The sequence below is a fragment of the Humulus lupulus genome, chromosome 3 (genome assembly GCF_963169125.1).
Source record: "Humulus lupulus chromosome 3, drHumLupu1.1, whole genome shotgun sequence".
NCBI classification, from domain to species: Eukaryota; Viridiplantae; Streptophyta; class Magnoliopsida; order Rosales; family Cannabaceae; genus Humulus; species Humulus lupulus.
In genome coordinates, this window is record NC_084795.1 from 56,091,233 (window position 1) to 56,114,070 (window position 22,838).

The 22,838-nt window shown below is 39.1% G+C and overlaps 1 protein-coding gene across 1 annotated transcript; it reads left to right on the forward strand.

Moving 5' to 3' along the window:
* The first annotated feature begins 9,191 nt into the window (after positions 1–9,191).
* On the forward strand, positions 9,192–10,106 carry LOC133821134 (MLP-like protein 28). Its single transcript, XM_062253615.1, has 2 exons — positions 9,192–9,495; positions 9,597–10,106. Exons 1-2 carry the CDS (start codon positions 9,306–9,308, stop codon positions 9,887–9,889), a joined length of 483 nt encoding a protein of 160 aa, XP_062109599.1. The 5' UTR covers positions 9,192–9,305; the 3' UTR covers positions 9,890–10,106.
* Positions 10,107–22,838: the final 12,732 nt, after the last annotated feature.

The following is a 22,838-nucleotide window of genomic DNA, read 5'->3' on the forward strand; positions in this document are numbered from 1 at the left end:
GGGAGAGGATATACAAGCTCTTGAAGCATAGGCGCATCCAGGCCGCCATTACTGAAACTGCCTCAATGGAGGCTAATCAAGTCGTCAACAGAGGGTTGAATGAGATAGTTAGCGTAAGTCATCTCCTGCTACTTTATCATTTATGTCTGATATCTTTTCCTTACTTTATCTCATTCTTTGTCTTTAGGGGTTGCTAACTTTAACTGCTGGCAGGCGCCGTGTTGGGGCGTTGGTTTCTCGGGGAAAGAACTTCGACTCTAGGCTTGCCCAAACTAAGCAAGCACTTGAGGCTGACAACAATAAGTTGCTCGAGGAGAATAAGGAGCTGGCCAATCAGAATGAACAACTGTGCGAGGACCAAGCCACTCTCACCCAGGAGCTTCTGGACGCCCAAGATGCCCTGAAGAAAGCCAACGAATCCTGAGAAACATTCAGGGAGAGTGCCAAGCTCATCACTCAAGAATGTAAGCAGCTTGAGCTCGATCTGATCGCTAGCAGGCAGGAGACGAGGGAGATTGAAAAGTGAGTGCAGGAGCTCGAGGAGGACAGGGCCAAGAATTTGAAGAAGTATAAGGAGGCCACTCACCTCTGCTTCTATGAATTCTAGAAGCACAACCGGGAGGCCAACTTCAACTACCTGTCCGAGCAGTTGAAGAGGACTCTGATGGCTCAGTGCGCCATTCGGCTAGAAGAAGAGGAAAAGGCCAAAGTGCCTACCTCCCCAGGTGCTGGTCCTTCGGCTGATCAAGGCACTCCTCCCAACCCTCAGGACCCTCCTGCTCCTTAAAAATATTTTTTTCTTTTTATTTTGTTTTCATGGCCCACGGGTCGTATTGTAAAGGAAATTTGTTTTTATTGCTGCGAGGGCAACTTTTTACTTTTAATTAAACAATTACATCCGAGCAGTACTGCTCGCGGTGTAAAAGAATGCCTTTTGATATTATAATATTTTTGTCTATTATAACATCTGTTCGCATGACCAAACTTAGCATAGTACTTTGGCTTGATTTAACAAAATATAAATTTTGAAAAATACTCTAAGTACCGTAGCATGCTTTCACTCATTTTGTTCATGTGTTTACATACCTTTTGGTATGCTTTGCTATCGATGTACCTTATATGCCCCCCAAGTGATCGAGGAGCTTTAGGTCCTTGGTCACTTGCCTTGACCACGACCTGTGCAAACATTATTGCTCGGTAGGAAACGTAACACTTATAATACAGCAAAACAACACACGTAATGAACAAATACTTGTAAAAATAAATTTACAAAGGTTGGCAAGAATGACTGGCTGCGCACAGTCCCTTATAATCTCGTATTAAAAATGGACTAAACATGTCTTTACGAGTGATCTTAAAAAGATCTTACACTTATAAGCGATTAGCCATACAACGTGGCTAACCCTTTTTCGAAACTTGTAAAAAGTAAAAATTAATACAAGCCAGTCCTTTAAAAAGGACTGTTTATTGATAGTACATGCGCAGGTGTTCTCCGTTCCAATAGCGTGCAAGCTTGTAGGTGCCTGTATGAAGGACTTCCTCAATCTGGTAAGGTCCTTCCCAGTTTGGTCCGAGCACTCCAGCAGTTGGGTTGCGGGTGTTTAAGAAAACTCATCGTAGTACTAGGTCTCCGACGTTGAATTTTCTTTCTTTCACTTTTGAGTTAAAATACCGGGCGACCTTTTGCTGGTACGCAGCTACTCGGAGTTGGGCTCTTTCCCGTTTCTCTTCAAGTGAGTCTAAGGACTCCATCATCAGTTGGATATTCTGGTCCTGGTTGTATGTAATTTGTCGATGGGAGGGCGGATCCAACTCGACGGGCAACATAGCCTCATACCCGTATGCTAAGGAAAATGGGGTATGACCCGTCGCTAATCGGTGAGATGTTCTATACGACTAGAGTACTTCAGGCAGCTATTCTGGCCATGCTCCTTTTGCGTCTTCAAGTCTTTTCTTCAGGGTTTCCTTAGGTGTTTTATTCACTACTTCAACTTGCCCATTTTCTTGTGGATGTGCAACCGAAGAAAATCTTTTGACGATTCCATGTCTTTCGTAGAAGTTTGTGAATAAGTCACCGTCAAACTGGGTGCCGTTGTCTGAGAAAATATTTCGAGGCAAACCATATCGGCAAACAATGTTCTTGATGACAAATTCAAGAACATTCTTCGTCGTTATGGTAGCGAGCGGCTCAGCTTCGGCCCATTTGGTGAAGTAGTCGACTGCTACGACTGCGTATTTCACTCCACCCTTTCCCGTTGGCAGCGATCCAATCAAATCTATACCCCATACTGCGAAAGGCCAAGGACTCTGCATCTGCTTTAACTCGTTGGGAGCTGCACGTGGGATCTTGGAAAATCTCTGACACTTATCGCATTTTCGCCCAAACTCCATTGAATCTTCGTTCATAGTTGGCCAGAAATAACCCTGCCTCAGAATCTTTTTTGCCAAACTTTTCCCTCCCAGCATGATCCCCGCAGAAGCCTTCATGCACCTCCTTCATCAGCTCTTTAGCCTCTTTCGTTGTAATACATCTGAGCAGTGGCATGGAATATCCTCTTCGGTAAAGAACATCATCGACCAGTATGTACCTAGCAGCCTGCCTTTGGAGGGTTCTGGCTTTGTTTCTATCTGCTGGTAGTACACCATTCGTGAGATACTCCAAGTATGGTGCCATCCATGTATCCTCCATCCGGATTTCCATATTAGTCTCATCTGCTCGTATGCTCGGCTCGCACAATCTTTCTACTGGCACAATATTCAAAGTGTCAGTGTCTTTCGCGCTTGCGAGTTTGGCTAAGGCATCTGCATTCGAATTCTGATCCCGAGGTATTTGCTAGAGGGTATACTTCTCAAACTGAGCCAACAGATCTTTGGTTTTATTTAAGTAGGCCACCATTTTGAGGCCTCGTGCTTGATATTCCCCTAGGACCTGATTCACGACCAGCTATGAATCACTGTAAATATCCAGCACCTTTATATTCATGTCTTTTGCCAATCTTAACCCAGTGAGGAGTGCTTCATATTCGGCTTCATTATTTGACGCAGTGAAGTTGAACCTAATAGCACAGTGAAATCGATGCCCTTCTGGCGTTATCAATATCACTCCTGCTCCTGCGTGAGATTCGTTGGACGACCCGTCCGTGAATAACCTCCACGAAGGAGCTTTGACTTGTGGCTTAGGCGTACTAGGTTCTTTGCACTGCCTGTCGTCTGGGAGCTCAGTGAACTCGACAATAAGATAAGCCAAGACTTGTCCTTTTATTGTTGGTCGCGGTGAATATGTAATATCAAACTGCCCGAGTTCGACTGCCCATTTTAATAAATGCCCAACCGCCTCTGGTTTTTGCAGGACTTGCGAAGGGGCTGGTCAGTTAAGACTGTAATGGGTTGGGCTAAGAAGTAAGGATGTAACTTCCTTGAGGTCAAGATTAATCAATAGGTTAATCTTTCGATTGGAGGATACCTCAATTCTGCTCCAATTAGCCTCTTGCTTATATAGTAAACCGCCTTTTGTACGCCTTCTTCTTCTCGTACTAGTACCGCACTAGCAGCAACTTCGGTGATCGCCAGGTAGATGAAAAAAGTTTCTCCTTCGATAGGCTTTGATAAATAGGAGGCTGTGCCATATGGGATTTTAGGGCTTGGAAAGCCTGCTCGCAGTCTCATGTCCATTCAAACTTCTTGTTGCCTCTAAGTAGATTAAAGAAAGGGAAGCATTTGTCCGTCGACTTGGAAATTAATCTACTTAGTGCAGCAATTCTTCCAGTTAAACTTTGCACATCCTTGATCTTCTCTGGCGATTTCATGTCGATCAGGGCTTTAATCTTGTCGGGGTTGGCCTCAATTCCTCTTGAATTAACAATGAACCCCAAGAATTTCCCTGATCCTACTTTGACGGAACATTTGAGAGGATTTAACTTCATCTGATATTTGTTCAGAACGTTGAAACACTCTTGTAAATCCTTCACATGTCCTTCTTCTTTTTTCGACTTTACCACCATGTCGTCTACGTACACCTCCATGTTTACTCCGATCAACTCCTTAAACATGTGGTTAACCAATCGCTGGTAAGTCGCACCGGCGTTTTTCAGTCCGAAGGGCATTACTTTATAACAGTATAACCCCGTATCGGTCCAAAAGCTAGTGTGATCCTCGCCAGGGGGATGCATACTAATCTGATTATATCCTGAGTATGCATCCATGAAGGAGAGGATCTCATGTCCTGCAGTTGCATCGACCAACTGGTCGATTCTTGGGAGTGGGAAGCAATCCTTTGGGCAGGCTTTATTAAGGTTTGTGAAATCCACACAGGTTCGTCATTTTCCGTTAGGCTTGGGAACCAGTACTGGATTAGAGACCCACGATGGATAAAACGCCACCCGGATGAACCCGTTCTCATTTAGTCTTTCGACTTCCTCTTTTAAGCCTTTCGATCTATCCTTATCGAGCAGCCTTCTTTTCTGTTGCACGGGTGGAAAATTCTTGTCTATGTTCAAGACATGGCTGATAACTGCAGGATCTATCCTAGCCATGTCTTTGTGTGACCAGGCAATAACTTTTTGGTTCTTTCGCAAAAATTTCGCCAGTGCATGCTTCGTGGTTGCTTCTAAGTTTTTCCCCACCTTCACAACTCTGGTCGAGTCTTTCTAGTCAAGTTGGACCTCTTCCAGGTCCTCGATGGGTCCAACATTTTCCCCAAAATCCCCAAAGTGAGGATCTAAATCTCTATCCTCACTTTGGGCAACACCCTATTTGGTGACTCCATCACCGGAATGGGCTTGTGTATCAATTGCCATTTGCGACCTATCTGGGGGAGTGCTCTTTGATGTTCCCTTCTTCGCCTTTCTGACTGAGGCATTGTAGCACTCCCTGGCTTCCCTCTGATTTCCCAACATGCGTGCTACCCCTGCGTCTGTCGGGAATTTCATGGCTAAGTGCCATACTAAGGTGACGGCCCGAAGATCAACCAGTATGGGCCTTCCAATGACAGCATTGTACGCCGAAGGACAATCGACTACTATAAAAGTAGCGAGTAATGTCCTGGTAGTAGACGTTGTACCTGCTTTGACTGGAAGTCTGATTGACCCTGCTGGGGCGAGTCCCTCGCCTGAGAAGCCGTAAATTGTCTTGTTGCAGGGTTCCAAGTCCTTAACGGACGACTTCATGCGTCCACGACCAGTAGATCGAAATGTGGGAACCGGACATGCTGGGCGTCGCCATCAGAGAATATCTCACCATCCTCAGACCGAGCCTTCTTTGATGCCCTGTCCTCCACAGTCATCATCTCGATGGCCTGGTCGTGGGGTAGGGTCCGAGAATATCATTCCCTCGCCTTTCCACTGCTTCCCGCGAGGTGCGGGCCTCCACGGATGGTGAGTAAAGTGCCAGCTATGGGGTCAGGCTACAAAGGTGGCGAGCGTTGGCGTGTGGACGCATGCTTGTTGCCACCTGGAGCCTCTCGTTGGGAATTTCCCGAGGCCCGTACATATCTTCTCAAGTGTCCTTGTCTAATAAGGAACTCGATTTCATCCTTTAGCTGGTTGCATTCATTTGTATCATGTCTATAGTTGTTATGGTAACGACAGAAATTGGTAGTGTCTCTCTTCGAAATATCTTTTCGAATGGGAGCAGGTTTTTTATAAGGCACACTGGAACTCGTGGCCTGATACACCTCTCCCCGAGACTCAATAAGGGCAGTGTAGTTAGTGAACCAAGGTTCATAACGATTACCCTTGGCTCGTTTATTGTCAGAGGTGGAAGGCTCATTATGTGATTGTTTCCCCCCATTCTCGCCATTGCCATTGCCGTTCCCGTTGCCGTTGGGTTTCGACCCATTGACGGCTTTGGCGGGCTCGTCAGTCCCCTTATCTTTGCCTGTGGGCTTTCCTTCACTGGCTATGGCATCTTCGAGCTTGATGTATCGATCAGCTCGATCTAAAAATTCTTGGGTAGTCCTGACTCCATGCATTCTGAGGCTGTTCCCAAGAGGCGTACGACGCTTAACCCCTTCAGTTATGGCCTTCATCTTGCCTTCGTCTCCCACCGTTTTTGCTCCAGCAGCTACTCGCGTAAAATGCTGGATGTAATCTTTCAGTGGTTCTCCGTCTTGCTGGCGTATTTCGACCAGCTGATTTGCCTCAGTTGGATGCACACGACCCGCATAGAATTGTCCGTAAAATTTCTTCACGAACATCTCCTAGGAAACTATACTTGCAGGAGGGAATTTGAAAAACCACTCCTGTGCAACATCAGAAAGTGTTGCAGGGAAGATCCTGCACCGAGCGTCTTCAAACACTTTCTAAATGTCCATTTATATCTCAAACTTGCTGACATGAGATACTGGGTCACCATATCTGTCAAAATTCGGAAGCGTTGGCATCTTAAACTTGTTAGGAGTTTCTGCCATAGTTATCCTCTAAACGAAAGGAGTGCCCTTTCTCCTATCGTGATCAATATAAGATCTTCTTCCCCTGACTATTTGTTGCATTGCCTGGTTGAGGGCATCTATCTGGGCTTGCATGACGCTAGGAATCGCCGGGGCCTCTGCTGCTGCTGGGGGAATGTACTCATCGTGTCGTTCCCTGCGATCGTTGAGTACATCTCTTAAATCCTCGTCTCTTCTCCGCTGCTCGCTAGCTCCAAGCCAGTTAAAGACATTATTATGTCTAGGCTGCCCCCCAGCGTCAGATCTTTCGGGTTGGTCATCCCTAGGTGGTGGGCTTCTGCCCCCACCTCTTTCTACATTCCTGCAACCGGCGTTTCCTCTGCCTGATTCGGCCTCGTTGTAATCGTGGCCATCTCTGAATATTGATTGGCTACGATGGGATCGACTGTTCCCTCGGTTGCCTTCCCGGGCTGGAACCTCCCGAGCGTTAGAGGGTGGCCTGCGTTGGTCGTTAGGTCCGCATGCATTATCATGCCGTGGGGGGCCCCGGACTACAGAGTCTGTCTCTGAGTTCCTTCTGTTGCCAGAAGGACGCTGTCTTCTGCTCGAAAGGTTTGGCTCTTCGCCCCTATGGTGTTTAGGACTGTGGGGCGGCTGCCCGGCCCTATCTGCCTTGGCTGTGGGGGATTGCAGCGACCAGCCTAGGATGGAGGCTGTACCTCAGGATCCCTCACTGGGACGTTGTCATGAGGCATTGATGGCTGCTCGGACCTTTTGGGGCTCGAGGGCTGGATTGGCGGGCTAGGATTAGGACCCCTTTGGGGCGGCCCATTTGTAGGTTGATCAGGCTGGGATGCAGGTGCAACTTGAATCCTAGCCAGCTATAGGGTTGCTTCGAGGGCTGCCATGGCCTCCCTCTGACGGCGGTCCTTCTCCGCCTGCCTTTCACTCAGTTCCAAGCGCAGTCGCTCAAGTTCTTATTGCTACTGCGTCATAATCTTAGCAGCACTTTCCTGGCTGGCTCTCAGATTGGCCAGTTCGTCCTGTAATACCCCCAGGGTATTCTTCAGCGTCTCGGAATCCAATTCTTCCTCATCGTATTCCAAATGTGGCTCATCTTTAGTCACTTTTGGGGGAGGAGGAGGCGGCTGAGATTGTGCAGCGCTAGCTGCCTGTCCAGTCTTCTTTGTTGTTTTTGCCATTGATACTTCAACAATATTATATCAAGCTCTCAATGAAAGTACCAGAATATTGACCCTGATTTTGGTCAACTGACACGGAGTCAAAATTGCTTGATGTGGCCATAAATGTTGAGATGAGAATAATGACAAAAACAATAAAACACACAGGAATTTTTAGTGGTTCGGCCCACGAATATGGTAATAACCTACGTCCACTTGAGCTGTTATTGATATAAGATTCAAAGGAGTGATCAAAGAACTAGGGTTCAATGAATTTCACAAACCTCTAAAGAACAAAGCAATATATTGAATGTGATAGCTCTAATACACTTGTAAAACTCTCATCTTAAATAATTAGAAAGCAAAAAAGAGTCCCTTCCCTTGAGCTATCTTTCTCTATTTATAGGCTCAAGGAAAATTACATTAATTTGTTACATATATTCTTTCCTAAATAATCGGATACTCAGGAAATCATGGGAGATAATTTCGGATATGATTATAACTGTATAAGATTTTCTCCAAATATAGCGAGTATACGACCAGGCTGGTCGTATATAAAGATTGAGCGTTGCGCCATAGACATCTCTCTGGTTGATGGTCGAACAAGACTCCTGCCAGATATCAGCCACGTGTACCAAACGCCTGCCATGTCATCCATGTCTGTTTTTTGGATAACATTACGTAAAAGCTAAAAAAACTGTTAAAATCAAAAAAATTTATTATCTATACACTTTTTTATACAGAATAGATAGAGATATCAATATTCGTTTGAGATGAATCATTTCTTAGGTTAAAAAAAACACACACACGTCATAATAAAGGCAAAAGGAAAGCTATGATCAATGTGATTATCGAGGACGTGTGCTATTGTTAGCCTCAATTTAGTGTAGGGTTCTTTTGTGGGGAGTGTAGAGATTTTATATAAATGTAAGAAATATTTGTGGCGAAGGTACCAAAATTATTACACTTGTTGCATTTAAGTGCCCAAATTATTATTTTTCTGACGAAAGTACCTGCCATCCATATTTTTTGCAGCTATTTATTTTGCCGCTAAGTTCACTACGTGATGTCAAATTTGCTTATAACATAAGTACTTTTGTCACAAAAGAGCTCATAACTTGGGTAATTTGCTGCACATATTTATTAAATTAGTTATTTTTATAAGAAATATTCATTTAATTTTGTACTTTTACCAACATGTCACAAACACACTTAACAGTTGAAACTGACGACTGCAACAAAATATGAACGGATGGTATTTTCGCCAAGAAAAAAAACTTAAGTAGTTAACTGCTACAAATATAATAATATGAGTTCTTTTGCCGCAAATATTCCTAAATGTAATCATTATTTAATCTTCCCTGTAACGTTTCGAAATTGTAATACTAAATTGTTCCGAATTCCTTTTATTCTTAAGACGCACCATTAAAGAATCTGATTCACAAACATGCAGGACAAAAGAGCAATAATTATTTGGCTAAAATGATTGTTGAACTTTTTAAGGTTAAATGTCAAAGAACCATTGATTTAAAATACTTTTTCTAACTCCCAAGCAAATTATAAGTTAGGAAAAAAAAACTATTATTAACATAAATAATTATTTTACAATTCCTATATACATCCATCTCTATATAAATATAGAATGTTAGCTATAGTTTTGTCAATAACAACATTATTTGATCCTTCTTGTTAAAGATACATATAGTACACAAGCTAGCTTCTCATCAAGAAAACAAGATATGGTTTCAATTACAAAAATGGAAGTTGAATTGGACATTAAGTCCTCTGCTGAAAGGTTCTATCAAACGTGTTACAGTAAACATTACCTAGTAAACAGAATAAGCCCTGACGTGGCAAAGGACGTTCAGCTGCTTAAGGGTGATTGGGAGTCTGTGGGTTCGATCAGACTATGTACTTATGTTTTACCAGGTAATTAATAATCATTTGTATATGTGCATATATATATATATATGTTCTATATACGCTTTCCATATGAATTCGTAACGGTATATATATATATTTTGTAACAGGCAATTCGTTTAGGCAGAATGATACTTTGATGGTTGAAGCCACAGATGAGGATGAAAAATCAATCACTTACAAGGTCTTGGATGGGGAAGTATTGAAATACTATAAGAGTTTCAAATTTTCAGTTCAAGTGACCGGAAAGTGTTGGCCAGCTGGCGGGGCAGGTGGATCTTTAGTCAAAACGACTATAGAGTGCGAGAAATTAAAGGATGACGTGCCCGATCCGATTAAATACGCAGAATTTTTTGAAATTGTTTTAAAAGATATTGACACTTATCTTATCAATAATGCATAACTTACGCGCTCAAATAAAATAGAGGCGCCTTTAATTTGTGTGGTTAATATGCAGTACGTACTACGTACCATGCATTAGTATCTCTACAAATAAAGGGGTTGGAAGTTTAGAATAAAGTGTTATGTTTCCTTGCTATATTGGATGTGATGTTTCTGCACTTTGGCATAAATTATAGCTTAAAAGTTGTTATAAAGTATTATATACTTGACTTTTGTTATTTTATTCCGCTTGATGTCTCTCTTTTGTTTTTTGTTTTTGCTTTCTCAATTTAAACACATTATTAGGAAACAGACCAAGAGATTGCTTTCTCTATTACTGTGAAAAGTCAGTCAATACAATTGATTAAACCAGCTTGTATAGCTGGAGGCGTTACTAACCGACTAAACCGACACCAAAAGTAATTTAACAACAATCTAACTAACCTAATCTAAGACGGTTATGTTTAATACTCTCCCACAAGATGAAGTGTACATATTTTTAACACTCATTTTGGAGAGAAACTCAGGAAAAATACTGGGGAACAAAGGCATAGTGAGAAGGTCAGCCAGATTATTCTTGGAGTTGACGTGAATGCTCTAGAGCATTCCATTCTGTACCTTTTCTCTCACTAGGTGACAATCGATTTCAATAGTCTTGGTTCACTCATTGAACACAATATTTTCAGAGATGTGTATAGCAGCTTGATTATCACAAAAGAGTAAGGCTGAAGATTTGTGGGGGACCTCAAAGTCCTTAAGGATAGCTAGTAAGCAAGTTATCTAACATGCTTTTTTAGCTATGGTGTAATATTTTGCTTTCAGCTGAAGATCTGGAAATTGTTGTTTGCTTCTTGGATTTCCGTAATGGAAAATTTTGGTTTGACTGAATGTTAAGAAGGGTGTATGCCTTCATACCTTCTAGATAATCAATAAACACAAATGCTCTTGATCGAGGTGTGAATTTGTGTTTTTCACCAACTAAGGTTGAAGGATAGGCTAAAAGTAACACTTGTATTTATTGAATAAAATCACATAATAAATTCAAGTGTTGAAAAATAGTAATAAATGTTGCACTTTATATTATAACCAATGCAATAGGGTACAGAGTCAAAAGAAAACATACTTTATAATCTTTAATGCATAAAGTAATGTAAAATTCAACAACATTATTAATCTCTTATTTAAAATAAATAAAAACAAATAAAAATTGTGCGTGCTCTTTGACCACCATCAGCTATATGATCCTCACTGATACACACACTGCTAGATTGAAATCAACTTGCACTCATTAATGTAACGTTTTACCTGGTTTTATATGCACATATAACACATAAGGAGTGGGCTTCTAAGTCTAGTAAAGAACTACACACAACCACATCAACATAGCAATCACATAATACCTAGCAAAAAGTTTACTTAACAAGTCCTATATCACATATATATACCTATTAAACATAGTCATACAAAATAATACATAAACCTTACTAATATCATAGCTTTATCCAAAAGTGAATCTAGAAAAGACCAAGCATATCCTTACATACATAATAACGAAACAGACAGTTTATGAGGGTAGAGATAACCATAATAGGAAAATCATACCCACATTACCTCACGTACAAATCCCTCTAGTTCTTACAATGTTAGCCATACATACATATCACACATACATATTCTATCATAAATATCTACCTAATTTCCTTACATACATAATAACGAAACCAACAATTTATGAGGGTAGAGATAACTGTAATAGGCAAACCAGAGCTGCATTACCTCACTTACAAATCCCTCATGTTCCTACAACATTAGTCATACATATTCCATACATACATATCACACATACATATTTTAACATAAATATCTACCTAATTTCCTTACCTTATAAATGGAGATAAGAGAATGATTGCGCTAAGATCGATCCTTTGAACTACACACCCAATGTGCCCTTTAAATCATAAAATTTACATAAACTAGCATTAGAGTCTAAACTAGCATATATATATATATATATATATATATATCTTAAATCGAACTCTACACCTTAATAATCATACATCAACTTCATGAATCAATACTGTTGTCCAGACTATGAATAAATCTTGAAACCTCGAAGGATTATGCTATCTCCCAAATGCCTTGTATAAACTAGAATTTCAGCCACTAGGAGCCTTAGTGTTTCAATGTAGAAAAATGTTTAGCAAGGATGTGTGTTTTAGATTTGGTAGAGAATGGAACAAGGGCTAGCATTCAAAAAAATATGATGAAGGCTTGGGGTGTAGTGTATCTCGGCCAAAGATGAAAATGAAGAGTGTTTATGCACACATGCTCGAAAATGGTGAAGGAAATGGAAGGCTTAAGGACCTATTTATAGTCTCCAAGAATAACCTCCCACCTAGTTTTCTACCAACATTTCTCAACCTCCTTTCGAATTTTGAAAACTCCCTCCAAGCCTTTCCTCCTCTTAAGTTTTGGCCACCCTAGTCTTTTGGTAACCAATTTCCTCCATTTTCTCTTTGGATGCCACATACCCCTCACTAGTTTTTCAAGACCAAAACAAGACCACATAGTTGCTTGTTTGTAGCCTACACTCTAGCCAACATGACAACTATGCCTATTCTTCCTCAAGTTTAATTGTTTAAATTCTATTCAAGTCTTCCCTCCATAAGCCTACATGCTATAATCTAGGAACTCAAATCAAAGTTGCTCCAACTAAGCTCCAATCTATCAAAATTACATTTCTTAGAAATCTCACAACTTTAGACCCATCTGTAGTAAAATTAACATTACTTAAGCTGTAGTAGTCCAATTTGGACAATATTAGTACCGTTGAAAATCCAATTCAATTATCTAAAACCTTTTAGAAATGTCATTTTTCCAAAATCGTAACATAACTTGGTCAAAATCAGGTCCCACGTCACAATACCCTAGAGTTACGAAAATTGCATTTAATTATCTAATTCTCCTAAATTCCACAAATATCTTAACCCACAAATTTAAAGGATAAATAATTTCTTCCAATATGTGTGACATATCTACTTATACTTATATTGTTTTAGATAATAAACTCTTATTCAAATTAATAAAGTCCAAACTTATCATTGGCTTTAAATTAATACCATAAAAAACTGTAATAAACTAAAGGAAGACCATATTAAAAAAAATAGTGCCCTTGCAACATTTAATGTGTGTCGATGTTTGCGTTCCACAAAAAAAATATGTTGTGGAGTATAACCACAAGAATGACAGTGCATTCACTACAAGAAAAAGACTCTACAACGACGACATCTATTGTGACGACTTAGAGTTGTCGCTATATGTCGGAAAAATCTACGAAAAATTATTTTCTCTTGATTTATTTAAGAATAAGCTACAGCGACGTCATGTCATCGTTGCAGGGTCATCAACAATACATGATCTGGCCCTCCAAATTGTTGATGCCCTACTGCGATGACGTGTCGTCGCTGTAGGGTATGAGGAATTTGGAGGGAACACGAGGCGAGAACAGACTATACGGTGACAACATGTTGTTGCTATAGGGTATTTGTAAGAAAAAAGAGGGAAATATGTTTATCTATAGTGGTGACATGTCGTTGCTATAGGATGCTCAAGGAACTCAACCACTCATAGTTGGTTGCCTATTTGCACACCATATAACGACGACATGTCGTCGCTGTAGAATCCAATATATCCATTGATTAATTATTTTTGTACTCTACAGCGACGACATGTCGTCGCTATAGGGTCCAAAATAAAACGTGCGAACGTGAATGACCAAAAAATTTAAGTCAAATTTCACTACCTATAGCGATGACATGCCGTCGCTCTATAGTTAACGCGTAGCACACGGAAGGATTCATGTACTATTCACTATCCTACAGTGACGATGGGTCTCACCGTTTGAGTGAAACAGTGTGTTCAACATTGGCGACGACATTGTATTCCCTATAGCAACAACATGACCCCCAGGCAGAGCCTTTCTTCCTCATTTTTGCTGCAATTTTCCAAAGCAGAGAGAGTTTCTCTCTATTTTCCTCCGCCTCCCACTGCCACCCAGCCCCTCCTACGCCGCCTAGAGCCATTTTTGGCCCCCTTTTGTTAAAATTAGTATTATTAAACCTTAATGCATTTGTTTTTTCTTTTAAATTTAGTGTTTTTATGATTTTTTTTTGTGTATTTTTTATGAGTTTGTTAAATTTTCTATTGTTTTTTTTGTTTTCAGATTATATTGGAGCATCTTGAGCATCTCAAGCTTTTGGGTTTTGTTTTTAATTTTTAATATTTTTTTTTTATTTTGTGATTAGTAGTGTGTAGATAATTTTTAAATTAAATTAAATTTTAGTAGTTTTTAAAATAAATTTTTTTGTTTTGTTAATTTTAATATGAATTTTATATTAATTTTTTTGTATGAAAAATAGGTATGTTAAATTAATTTTTTGTTTTGAATTGTATATATATGTTAGGTTAAATAAAATTAGTGTTTTGAATTATATATATGATAGGTTAAATAATATGTTTTGAATTTATATGTTTTTGTTGTTTATTTGTGAAGTAAAGATTGTATTAAAGTTATATATTTTCTCGAATTGATTTATATGTATTTATGCATATTTTAAATTTTGGGTAGGCTAAATTACAACTCTTATGCTGCCGAAATTTCTTTAGAATTTTTAATCATTACAAAGTATTTTTAAAATTAGTGTTATTAGAATTTATATGACTGTAAATTTTAAATCAATTAATTAAAAAATTATAAAGTGTGAATCAAAATAATAATATTAAATATATAATTAAAAATACATAGTACAAATTTTAACAATGTAATTTTAAAATTAGTGTTATTAGAAATTTTTTGATTGTAAGTTTTAAATCAGTTAATTAAAAAATTATAAAGTGTAAATAAAAATAATAATATTAAATAGAAAATTACAAATATATAATTAAAAATAGAAAGTACAAATTTTAACAATGTAATTTTAAAATTAGTGTTATTACAATTTTTATGATTATAAATTTTAAATCAATTGATTAGAAAATTATAAAGCGTAAATTATAATAATATCACGAAATAGTAAATTAATAAATATATAATTAAAAATAAGAAATAAAAATGAATTTTCAGACCAAGGAACTGCCCAACATTATTGATACCTTCCATGACATGCACAATCATCCGACACGAGGATGGGTGAACATGAATGCTAAGGATGCATAGGTAAGTAACTTTCTATGTTTTGTATCTATGTATATTATTCAATTATATTATGTATTAATTGTCTTGTTTCTAAACTGCAAGAAGCCTTGCAGCAAGAAGTCTAGACACAATCTCAATCTCAGTCTCAATCTGAATCTGAAGTAGGAAGTGCCACTGTCAATGAGACACAAGTCGTCTCAAAGGTACTTGGTCAACGTCGTGCCCACAACTGAAGTATTGGACGGAAGTTGAAGGGCACTAGAACATTTGCCTCAAGCGCCACCGGATCTTCGTCACAATCAGAGGCATCACCGTTTCCGTCCAGCACAGTTGGCCCTCCGATGATACCACCTGTAGCGTCCCGGAATTTTTCTTAGTTAGTTATATAGTAGTAGTTGTAGTATTTTAGATTTTCGTGGATTTTGGTTCAAACTGGGACTTAGTTGGAAACTCCTAGCAATAGTTATGGATTTTATAAGTTTAACCTATAATTTAAGAATATTAATTATAACATAAGGTTTGATTAATATTGCAGGTCCTAAATATATTTCTTATTATAACCTAAGGTATAGATGGAGCCAATAGGAATATGACACTTTTCATAAACGTGGTTATTGAGGAATTATTTTTTTAATGATAAAATAAGGGAATATAAGACTTAGCATTCACCAGAAACTGTTAGGGTCGTAGTTTGACTCAGTCAAAGTAGTTATCCAACCTTAATTATGCTGAAAAAGTACAATTATGTGTTTAAAATATTCATGTATGTCGATATATATTGCCGATAGGAGCCGATATATCACCTGATGAAGAATACGAAAAACACATTGACGTTGCACGATCGTATGAACGGAGGCTCGAGATTAGGGCAGAGCTGATATATCGCCACATAGGGGCAATATATCGCCCTAATTATTTATTTTTTTATAATTTTTGTTTTAATTATTAACAACAAACTTTGACTCCTTAGACCTACCTCTGATAGTTTTGACCGAGTCTTTAGCCTCTAATTGACGAATATTCAATTAAAACCATTATTTTATTCAAATCAAAATTAGGTTAGTTTCACTCCTTACCTCTATAAATAGGACTTAGAACCCAACCCTTTCACTTACTCTTCAGCTGTGAACAGGAACCAAGAAGATCCGAAAGACTAAATGGCCAAGGTAGAGGCCAAGGCAGGGGCCGAGGCCGAGGAATGGGGTGAGGAAGAAGAGTAGCCACCACCCCTAACTATGAAGAATTTCCAGCAGCCCCAGGAGTGCCAGAGGCACCCAATGTAGTGGAAGATCCGGTAGCTACTTCTATTCGAGAAAATTTGGAAAGGGAGAATGCCCATCTTAGGGCATAGCTAAGGAGAAGGGAAGAAGAGTTCCAAATAAACTCAGGGCAACAAAAAAAAGTGGCGCAGCAAGTCGTTCCTCTAGCGCAATTACTACAGTTGGCAGAACCTTGCTACGAGGTGGTATATGAATGCTTTAGGAAGCAGCAACCAACGAACTTCGATGGTGGGTCAGACCCAATAGTAGCAGAAGAGTGGCTTCGATCAATGGAGTCCATTCTAGAGCATATGCGGTTGGGAAATGAAGATCGAGTCTCATGTGCTTCAAGCTTGCTAAAGAAAGATGCCCGCATCTGATGGGAAATAGTGAAGCAGACTAGAGATGTGAACGTTATGACTTGGGATGAGTTTATCCAAGAGTTCAACAAGAAGTACTAGAGTCCTGCGATTCTAGGCACAAGGGTGGACAAATTCATTGTGCTTACTCAAGGGAATTAGACTGTGACGGAGTATGCCAGGAAGTTCGATAGGCTGGCTAAGTTCGAGGCGGACATGGTACCCACTGAGACACTAAGAATTCAAAGACTTAGCAGAAACTTATGATAGCCCGTGATGTGAAGCAAATTCAGGGAATAACCACTTATGCGGAAACTTTAGAGGTAGCCTTGGAAGCTGAGCAGGCTGAAGAAAGGATCTGGAAGGAAGGTGCAACCAGAAGGGACGCCAAAAGGAATAACAATGACCAGAATGACCACAAACGAAAACATGACGGTGGTCAAATCAAAAGGCTGATAAAAAGAATAAGATTGCGTTAGAAAGTAAAGGAAATAGGAAACCATACGTGGAATATCCCCAGCGCCCTATCTGTAAGAGGAAACATTCAGGAGAATGCAGATATAAGACGAAAGGTTGTTTCAACTGTGGAGAAGAAGGACAAATTAAAAAGGATTGCCCAAAGTTGAAAGATCAAAAGAAAGATGACAATCTCGTGCCAGCCAGAGTTTTTGCTTTTACTAGAGGTGAAGCAGAAACTAGTAATACTGTGGTAACAGGTCAGGTCACAATCTCTGGTAAACTATGCAATGTATTATTTGATTCAGGAGCCATGCATTCTTTTGTCTCTATAAGTATGATCGATAGCTTAGATAGACCATGCAAACTTTTTAGAGATAAGTTTGTCAAGGAGTTACCCTCGGGGGGAAAGAATGCTATCTAGTAGAGGAGCGCGTAACATTGTAGTTAGAATCGAAGGAAAAGAATTACCAGTAGATTTGATCGAGTTAGACCTTAAGGATTATGATGTAATTTTATGCATGGATTGGTGAGCAAAACATGGGGAAACAATACACTGTAAGGGTAAGACAGTCAACTTTCAACCAGAAGGCGGAGAGCAGTTTACTTTCAAAGGAGAAGTTTCTCGAGCTCGCATACCAATAGTCTCAGTTCTCAAAGCTCAGCGATTAATCAATAGTGGTTGCCAGGAATTTCTAGCTGGTGTGGTGGACAAGTCACGAGAGATGCAGCTCGAACCAAAGGATGTACCTATTGTATGCGAATTTCCCGAGGAGTTTCCAGAAGGTCTTCCGAGATTACCTTCGAGTAGGGAAATCGAGTTTGAAATAGAATTAGCACCTGAGACGGCACCAATCTCGAAAGCTCCTTATAGAATGGCGCCTACTGAGCTAAATGAATTAAAGATACAACTGTAGGAGCTTTTACACAAGGGTTTCATCTGACCAAGCTATTCACCTTGGGGAGCACCAGTGCTTTTTGTCAAAAAGAAGGACGGGAGTATGAGGATGTGCATCGACTATCGAGAACTTAATAAAGTGACGATGAAGAACAAATACCCATTACCTCGAATAGACAATATTTTTGATCAACTACAAGGATCTACATTATTCTTGAAGATAGATTTGAGCTTGGGGTCTCGTCAGCTAAGAGTACGAGAAGAAGATATCCCAAAGACAACTTTTCAGACTAGATATGGACACTACGAGTTTCTGGTAATGTCTTTTGGCTTAACAAACGCAGCAGCAGCATTCATGGATCTTATGAACCGTGTATTTATTGATTACCTAGATAAGTTCATTGTGGTGTTTATAGATGACATATTGATCTACTCAAAAGTGAAAGCTGAGCATGAAGAACACCTGCGATTGACGTTGGAACGACTCAAAGGTCATCAACTATACGCTAAGTTTAAGAAATGTGAATTTTGGCTAGAGAAGGTGGCATTTCTAGGACACATTATGCCCAAAAATGGCGTGGAAGTAGATCCAGCAAAGATCAAAGCAGTGAACGACTGGCCCAAACCCAAAACTGCCACGAAGGTAAGAAGTTTTCTGGGATTGGCAGGATATTATAGACGATTAGTTGAAGGGTTCTCCAGAATAGCCACACCCTTAACAAATTTGACGCGGAAGCAACAAAAATTTGAATGGACGGAGAAGTGCGAAGAAAGCTTCCAAACGTTAATGGACAAGCTTATATCAGCCCGATTCCTATGTGTTCCAAACGATAAGGGCAAGTTTGTAGTGTATTGCGATGAATCAAAGCAGGGACTTGGATGCGTTTTGATGCAAGACGAAAGAGTGGTCGCCTATGCCTCGAGACAGCTAAAGGAATACGAACAGCGGTATCCGACTCATGACTTAGAATTGGCAGCGGTGGTTTTCACTTTAATGATTTGGAAGCACTATCTGTACGGAGAAAAGTGCGAAATCTATACGGATCACAAAAGTCTAAAGTACTTCTTTATGTAGAAGGATTTTTATATGAGGCAACGAAGGTGGCTGGAATTAGTAAAAGACTATGATTGTGAGATCTTGCATCATCCGGGAAAAGCTAACGTCGTGGCAGACGCACTTAGTAGGCGAAGTTATGGAAGCTTGTCAACACTTAAGGGGATAGCTCAACACTTACAAGATGATATCAAGTGGTCCGGAATTGAGCTAATAACTGGACAACTAGTTGACCTCACAATCAAGTCAACTCTAATGGAGGAAATAAAGGAGAAACAATAAGAGGATGAGTTTCTTCTTAAGATGAAGGTAGCATTACAAAGTTCAGAGAATGTTGATTTCTCCTTGACAAAGGAAGGCATGCTACGATATTGAAACAGAGTATTTGTGCCAAAAAGTGGAGGATTAAGAGAAAGTATTATGAAGGAAGCACACACTACTCCGTATTCACTTCACCCAGGATCGACCAAGATGTAGAACGATGTCAAGACAATGTACTGGTGGTCGGGGATGAAGAAAGACATAGCATAATTTGTAGCGAAATGCCTTACATGTCAACAAGTTAAAGTCGAACATCAAAGACCAACTGGAACTTTGCAACCATTGGAGATTCCCGAATGGAAATGGGAAGATATAGTGATGGACTTCATGATGGGATTACATAGGACCACCAAGCAACATGACTCTGTTTGGGTGATAGTGGATAGACTCACAAAATCTGCTCACTTCTTACCAATAAGAATAGTTTATAATGTTGAGCATTACGCAAATCTTTACGTGGCGAAATAGTGAGACTACATGGAATTCCAAAGACGATAGTCTCTTATAGAGGATCGATTTTCACATCAAAGTTATGGGAAGGTTTACATCGTGCAATGGGCACTAAGTTAAATCTAAGTTCGTCATTTCACCCTCAAACCGATGGTCAGTCAGAACGCACCATACAAATATTAGAAGATGTGCTGAGAGCATGTGCTTTAGACTTCTCAGGATCATGGAGAAAGTATCTTCTATTAATATAATTCTCTTACAACAATAGTTATCAAGCGACGATAGGCATGGCGCCCTATGAGATGCTATATGGACGAAAGTGTCGATCACCACTTCATTGGGATGAGGTTGGGGAAAGACGATACTTAGGACCCGAGGCTGTAAGAGAAGCAACAGAGGTAGCAGAAAAGATAAGACAACGAATGGTTGCCGCTCAAAGTTTCTAGAAAAGCTATGCCAATGCGAAGAGACGAAATGTTGAGTTTTCAGTATGTGACCAAGTGTTTCTCAAAATTTCTCCAATGAAGGGGATTATGCGTTTCAAGAGAAAGGAAAGTTAAGCCCAAGGTTTATAGGTCATTTTGAGATATTGGACAAAGTAGGGCATGTAGCATATCGGTTGGCTTTACCGCCATCATTAGCTAAAACGCATAACGTTTTTCATGTATCAATGTTGAGGAAATATATATCAGATCCATCCCATGTGCTCTATTACAAGGCTCTAGAGTTAAAACAAGATTTCAGTTATGAAGTACGGCCAATACGCATTCTAGAATGGGGAACTAAGGAGTTAAGGTCCTAAAGTGTTCCTATGGTTAAATTCTTGTGGAGCAATAGCACAGAAAGAGAGGCCACATGGGAATTGGAGGAATGTATAAGGGAGCAGTATCCCGAGATGTTTGGTTAGTAAATTTCGAGGACGAAATTCTTTTAAGTAGGGGAGAATTGTAGCATCCCGAAATTTTACTTAGTTAGCTAGATAGTAGTAGTTGTAGTATTTTAGATTTTCGTGGATTTTGGCTCAAACCGGGACTTAGTTGGAAACTCCTACCAATAGTTATGGATTTTATAAGTTTAACCTATAGTTTAAGAATATTAATTATAACATAAAGTTTGATAAATATTACTGGTCCTAAATATATTTCTTATTATAACCTAAGGTTTAGATGGAGCCAATAGGAATATGACACTTGTCATAAGCATGATTATTAAGGAATTATTATTTTAATGATAAAATAAGGGAATATAAGACTTAGTCTTCACCAGAAACTGTTAGGGTCGTAGTTTGAATCAGTCAAAGTAGTTATCCAACCTTAATTATGCTGAAAAATCGCAATTACGTGTTTAAAATATGCACGTATGCCGATATATCGCTGATAGGAGCTGATATATCACCTGACGAAGAATACGGAAAATACGTTGACGTTGCATGATCGTACGAACGGAGGTTCTGGATTAGGGCAGAGCTGATATATCGCCACATAGGGGCGATATATCGCCTTAATTATTATTATTATTTTTTTAATTTTTGTTTTAATTTTTAAAAACCAACTTTGACTCCTTAGACGTACCTCTGATAGTTTTGACTGAGTCTTCAGCCTTTGATTAATGAATATTATATTCAATTAAAATCATTATTTTATTCAAATCAAAATGGGGTTAGTTTCACTCCTTACCTCTATAAATAGGACTTGGAACCCAGCCGTGATCAGACTACTAGTGAGACCATAAGAGTGATAAATACTTGGGTTGGGAAAAAGCTTTTCCATTCTTAAGCTTTATCAAACACTTGGGAAGTGAGGATTAGAGTGTTTCGATATTGGAGTTAGATCAATCCATAAGGTCAACTAAGGTACCCTTATTCTTAAGTTCAATTCTATTTGATTCCTTAGTTTCTTTAGTTTTCGTTCAGGTTCTAACTTTTGTTATGTTTTTGTGGTTAGGTTTTTAAGTTCTCTTGAATTTAAGGTGTCTTTTCAGTAAGTTTCCTCTTGGTGGTTTAGTTCTATTCTTTTCATCTCTTTCCTTTAGAAATACTCACTACTTTTATTGATGGTTTTAGGAGTGTTCCAATTCCCGCATTTGTTCTCAATTATCCCAGTGTTGGTAAGGAAAATTAGATAGTTTAGTATTATGATCTAGTTTATGTAATGTATAATATAGTTTATGTTTGTGTAATCTAACATTTCAGGTACAATAAAGGGGTAAGTATGTCTATACCTAAGGTGTCCAATGACGTATGACAGACTATGTCCGGTAGGCTTGGTTGCCAAAACTGTTTGACGGACTTATGTCCGATGTATGACAGACTTTTGTCCGGGGCTTGATCGCCACCCCTGTATAAGCACTTATCTTTTTATTGTATCTGACTTGATATTTTTAGTTATGATTATGATATATGACCTATAGTTATGATTTATGACCTATGATTTATGATCTATGATCTATGACCTTTGACTTATAACTTAGAGTATGACCTATGATCTATGACTTAGATGTATGATTTAGGACTATGACTTAATATATGATATGATCTAGATGTTGTGTTTGTATGAATTTGGTGAATATATGTTATGTTTGATTATATGACTAACCCTTGTTTTTATTTTCCTTACTGGGCTTAGAAGCTCACCCCTTATTATGTTGTTGTTTAAGAAATTGATGATAGAAAGGCCAGTGGCGAGTGGGACCTAGGAGCTTCGTGATGTACTCGTGGGAACCATATAGTCGAGGAAGATCAAGCATGCCTATTTATTTGTTTTTATTAAAGAAATGTTATTTTAAAGTTTTTATTTTTATGTTGCTCATTTTTATGTTAAAGACAATTATTTTATTTTTAAAACCATGGATCCATGTATGTATTTATTTTTAAGTTCTTATTAAATAAAAGAGCAATATTTACGATTACGATCCAACGCTATGTTCTCGGTAATTTATGGGAAATTAGGACGTTACACCACCTGAGGCTTTCCAGTCCATG